General features: G+C 43.3%; 1 protein-coding gene across 1 annotated transcript; it reads right to left on the reverse strand.

Moving 5' to 3' along the window:
* Positions 1–4,128: 4,128 nt before the first annotated feature.
* Positions 4,129–5,102, reverse strand: LOC110688781. Its single transcript, XM_021865545.1, has 2 exons — positions 4,398–5,102; positions 4,129–4,299 (listed from the first exon to the last, which is right to left on the reverse strand). Exons 1-2 carry the CDS (start codon positions 5,100–5,102, stop codon positions 4,129–4,131), a joined length of 876 nt encoding a protein of 291 aa, XP_021721237.1.
* Between the last annotated feature and the right edge of the window lie 232 nt (positions 5,103–5,334).

Below are 5,334 nucleotides of genomic sequence, written 5' to 3' on the forward strand. Positions count from 1 at the left end.
CACTCTCAAAGCAAACTTTCTGTATTCCCAATTGCACAGCAAGTTTTGCACCCCAATACATCGCCTTAGCCTCTGCCTCCCTAGTTTCCCACTTACTAAGATCCTGCACAACCGCACACCCCAACACCTCCCCACTGCAGTCCCTCACCACGGCACCCAAGCCAGAACCTAACTCACCCACCACACCCGCATCCACATTTACCTTCAGCCAACCCTCTGCAGGAGGTCCCCATCTGTCAGGGTGAGAAACCAGAGCATTACCCTTAGTGATAGGCCTCTTAACCCCCTCTTCACGTACTTCGCTGCTAGTACGCATAGCATAACTCACAACATTCTCAGGCATCATGGTCTCACCCTCAATCACATATGAGTTTCTAGCATTCCAAATAGCCCAACAAAGAGTGATTACATTTGCAATATCAACCTCATTCATCTCCAAAAAACAAGTCTCCCACCAATCCAGCAAGCAGCGAGCTCGAACTTCCGCCACAAACGCATACTCACTGGCCATCCACACTTCTCGCAAGCTTACAATCTTTCAAAGCATGGATAGTAGTTTCTTCCTCTCTACCGCAAACACCACAACTAGGATCATAGGAATCAATTCGAGCCCCAATACCACTCCGGGTAGGAATAGCATTGTGACACACACGCCACGCAAAAATTTTAATCCTAGGCAGTACCTGCAGATGCCAAATTTTCTTCCAGAGGGATCGAGTTGAAGAAGCCGCCACCTCCTCTGTGCTCCAATCATCACCAAAAATAGCACGGTAAGCGGATCTTTCCGAATAGTCACCATTCTTCTTCAAGTCCCAACACCAAGAATCAGCAGGACATCGAGGGCTAATAGGAATGCTGAATATTCTTTCCTGCTCAAACGGAAGAAACAATTGAGCAAGCAACTCTGAATTCCAGCAGCCGTTGGCATGATCAATTAGCTCACTAACTTTCATACTTTCCCTAGCTTGTCCTCGAGGCGAAATAATTTTGCGGGTTTGAGTGCCTGGCACCCAAGCTTCTGACCAAATATTAATTTGGCTGCCATCCCCCACCCGCCATCTACACCCTCTACGAATCACCCACTTTGCTTCACAGATGCCTCTCCACGTATAACTTGGGTTCACACCCAAATTAGAATTCATAAAATCCGAGCTAGGAAAATAACGACTCTTCAACAGATGAGCAAGCAAGCTATCCGGTCTAGTCAATAGTCGCCACGCTTGCTTACCTAGAAGAGCCCAATTGAAGAGTTTAAAGTCTCTGAATCCAAGACCACCATCTGCCTTAGATCTACAAATTTTCTTCCATGAAAGCCAATGAATTTTCCTCTCACCATGATTTTGTCCCCACCAGAATTGAGAAATTAGAGACCGCAATTCATCACAAAAAGAGGATGGAAATTTAAAAACACTCATCGCGTAGGTAGAGAGAGATTGGGCCACTGCCTTTATCATAACCTCTCTACCGGTCTTAGATAAAACCATCCCCTTCCACCCTTGTAACTTCTTCCACAATTTTTCTTTTACTCCTCTCGTAATTACTTTTTTCGATCTTCCCACAACCGTCGGAAGACCAAGGAATCGATCATGCACATCCACCTCTCTAACTCCAAGTTTATGAGCTAACTCCGTCCTTTTATTCTCAAGAATGCCCTTACTAAATGAAATAGTAGTTTTGTCAAAATTAATTTTTTGACCCGATGAGAGTTCATATGTAGTAAGAGCATCAAGGATAGACACCGCATTAATTTTAGTTGCCTTCGAAAAAATAATACAATCTTCCGCGAACAACAAGTGACTAATAGACGGAGCAGTCCGAGCTATACGAATACCCTGCAAGCTATTACTTTCTTCTGCTCTCCGCAATAAATGAGAAAACACCTCTGCACACAGAATAAATTAATACAGATAGATCGGATCCCCTTGTCTAATACCTCTTTTCGGAGAGAACTCATCAGTCGGGCGCCCATTAATAAGAATTGAGAAAGTCACCGTCCGGACACATTTCATCACACACTGACTCCAATTCTCGTCAAACCCAAATTTCTCCAAAACTGCTTCAAGGAAGTTCCATTCAATCCTATCATATGCTTTCGACATATCAAGCTTCATAGCCATAAAGCCACCCTTATTCGGCAAATTTTTCATATAGTGGAAAAGTTCGAAAGCTACAAGAATATTATCAGTGATAAGACGACCCGGAGTAAATGCACTCTGATTAACTGAAATAATCTTGTCTAAGAATTGTTTGAGAGGTTAGCTAACACTTTCGAAACAAGTTTATACACCACGTTACACAACGCAATAGGTCTAAAATCCACCATACGATCAACTTTACTTTTCTTCGGAATAAGAGCAATAAAAGTTTTATTCACATAAGCAGGCATCGGAGCTCCCCGAAGAATGGAGATCACCAAATTTGACACTGAATCACCAACGATATGCCAATAAGATTGAAAGAACAATGGACACATACTATCCGGCCCAGGGGCCTTAATTGGGTGCATTTGATTGAGAGCAAATTCCACCTCCTTCTTTGTGTAATCGGCCCTGAGAATTGAATTCATGTCACTAGTGACTCTCTCCTGGAGCTGCTGCAAAGCATCCTCTATCATCGTGGGGATTGACGACTCAAACAGGTTGCAAAAATAGCTGACTGCCACCTTCCCCATCGCTTCATCACCTGAGTGCGTCACTTCATCATCATCAACAAGGCTTCGAATATTATTTTTCCTCTTTCGATTGGAAGCACGTTGATGAAAAAACTTCGTATTTTTATCACCTTCCGAGAGCCAAAGTACACGAGAACGTTGCTTCCAATAGATTTCCTCTACATGAACAAGGCTTGCAATCTCACGTACCAAAACACGTCGCCTTTCTAATTTTTCCGCTGATAGCCCACCCACATTGAGCTTTTTTAATTTTTTTCGTTTTTTTTCTCAGCTCACGAAATACCTCACCAAACTTTTTTTGACTCCACTCCTTCAAATCCACTGTACACATAGTGATTTTTGCCTCCAAGTCAACTTCACCAAGCCAAGCATTCTCAACTACTCCTTCACAACTATCATCTGCTTGCCATATTTGTTCAAATCTGAAAGGCTTATCCCCCAATTTTGCTTCGTTCCGAGACCACAATAATAATTTAATAGGGGCATGGTCCGACCACTCCTTATCCAGATGAATAACATACGAGTCAGGGAACAAAGTTAACCAACTCTCTAGAGCCAAAGCACGATCAAGTCTACATTGAGTATTTTCTATCCCCTCTCTACCATTATCATAAGTAAATTCATACCCTGAGAAAGGAATGTTACAAAAACCACAAACATTAATCGCATTTCTAAAATTGTCCATTTGCCAATCAGCTCTATCATTCCTACCACTCTTCTCCGAAGGGAACAAAATCTCGTTAAAATCTCCAATACACACCCATGGTAACTCAGAATGTGTACTAAGCTCAGATAGCAAACTCCAAGAAAGATGTCTATTTTGAACTTCCGGCCAACCATAAAAACCTGTAAGTCTCCACCCCACCTCTCCCAACCCCGCCACAATATCAACATTAATATGGTGCACCGACATGGTTCGCAAAGACACCTCCAAACCCTTTCTCCATAACAACGCAAGACCCCCAGAACGGCCCATGGAATCGACAGAAACACCTTCGAAATCACCCAAATTATTTTGCACTTTACAGAACTCTCTACTACTCAGTTTCGTCTCTGATAGAAAGATCAGAGCCGGGGTCTCTCTTCGGATAAGATCCCGAAGACCACTCACTGCAGAGGGATTGCCCAACCCCCTACAGTTTAAACTCAGAACACTCATTGGGCTTGGCGGGGTTGCTCATCCGCAACCACCGCCTCTCGCCATCCAGATAAAACATCATTCGTCAACACTTTTTTACTCACTTTATTATCCTCCGATCCTAAATCCCCTTTCTCCCTTCCTCTTTTACCTCCCACTACTTCCCTATCAACATCCATAAAATTCTCTTTCAACACACTTTTATCACTGGTCCCTTTCCTCACTTTTTTTTTCCTTTCTCCCCAGAAGACTTACCTCCCATCCCAATCACAAAATCAAGAGAATGTAGTTGCAGCTCATTCTCTCCATTGGTCCCCACTTATAACTCCTTTTCTGAGATGCCAGGTTGATGTGGCAATGCTAGAGTAGCACTTTGATTCGCCACAGAGGACTCCCCTAACCCCTCAGTCACTACATTCTCCTCAAGGCATTTATTAAAGACATCCAGATCCACCTCATCACACTCCTTACTCTCCATTACTTCGCCTTCCTTCACAACAAATAATTGCTTACGGGATGAAACAATAGCCTCAAGCTCCTCCACTTCCTTCAATCTACCCTTTCTTGGTGAAGCTCTCAACCACCTACCCCACCCCACCCCAATTTTTGTTTCTTAGTTTCCTCCGACACCAACTCACAGTCTTTCTCAGAGTGTCCAATGACACCGCAAGCGAAACAAAAATAAGGCAAACGCTCATATGCAAATTCCACACAAATTTCCTTGCCTCCTTTGTCACGGATTCTTTGAAATTGACGCAGGGGTTTAGCAATATTAATCAACACCCTAACTCTACGATATCGATCAAGCCCCAGGAGATCTTCCTCTATTTCCAACACCTCGCCCAGATTACTCACCAACTCCCTAACATCACTATCAGACCTGCAATTGAATGGCAGGTGTTTTATTCGAACCCAGAAAGGAGAATGGTACAATGCTATGCGCTCAGGTTGTTTGTCACCTTCAACCTCCTTAAGAACCAACAGTAAGTTATCAAAACACCAAGCTCTACCATCAAGAACTTTTTGTTTATCTCTCCAGTGAAAAAATTGAAAAGCAAATAAATTAGGTCCAAGCACTCTAATCACAATTTTCCTGGACAATGCCCATACCTTAGTCATCGTAGCTTTAAAGGCCTCAACATTGTATGGTCTTTCCGTCACAAGTCTCCCGATCAGCAAAAGGTTAAAATTTTCCTGCGAATTCGAAGAATCCACATCCCCTAAATCCACAATCCCTCCTTCATCCTCCTCCAAACGTAAGTTTTCGTAACGAGAAATCAGATCCTCCGCCATCCTCCGATCAAAACGAGCAGAAATGAAGGTCGAACCGCGAACCGGCAGTAAAACCCTAGTCTAGTAGAGAGAGCAGCCCTTTCTTTCGAGGGAGTTTATTGTGCGAGATTTATTGTTTTGATGCGGGTTCATAAATACACCGCATTTTCGGACCGAATCGGCCGGTACGACAATTTAATCATGAATCACCCGAAAAATCGCTTGAATTCGCGAAATTTTCTTCGACTTCATG

Source organism: Chenopodium quinoa, unplaced genomic scaffold, assembly GCF_001683475.1.
Source record: "Chenopodium quinoa cultivar QQ74 unplaced genomic scaffold, ASM168347v1, whole genome shotgun sequence".
In the NCBI taxonomy this organism is placed as follows: Eukaryota; Viridiplantae; Streptophyta; class Magnoliopsida; order Caryophyllales; family Amaranthaceae; genus Chenopodium; species Chenopodium quinoa.

Bases quoted from the DNA above. Each gene is read 5' to 3' on its own strand.
- LOC110688781 (XM_021865545.1), bottom strand. From the start codon at position 5,102: ATGGCGGAGGATCTGATTTCTCGTTACGAAAACTTACGTTTGGAGGAG. The intron at 4,300-4,397 runs GTAGGTGGTTGA...TTTGTTGTGAAG, and splicing joins AAAAATTGGGGTGGGGTGGG to GAAGGCGAAGTAATGGAGAG.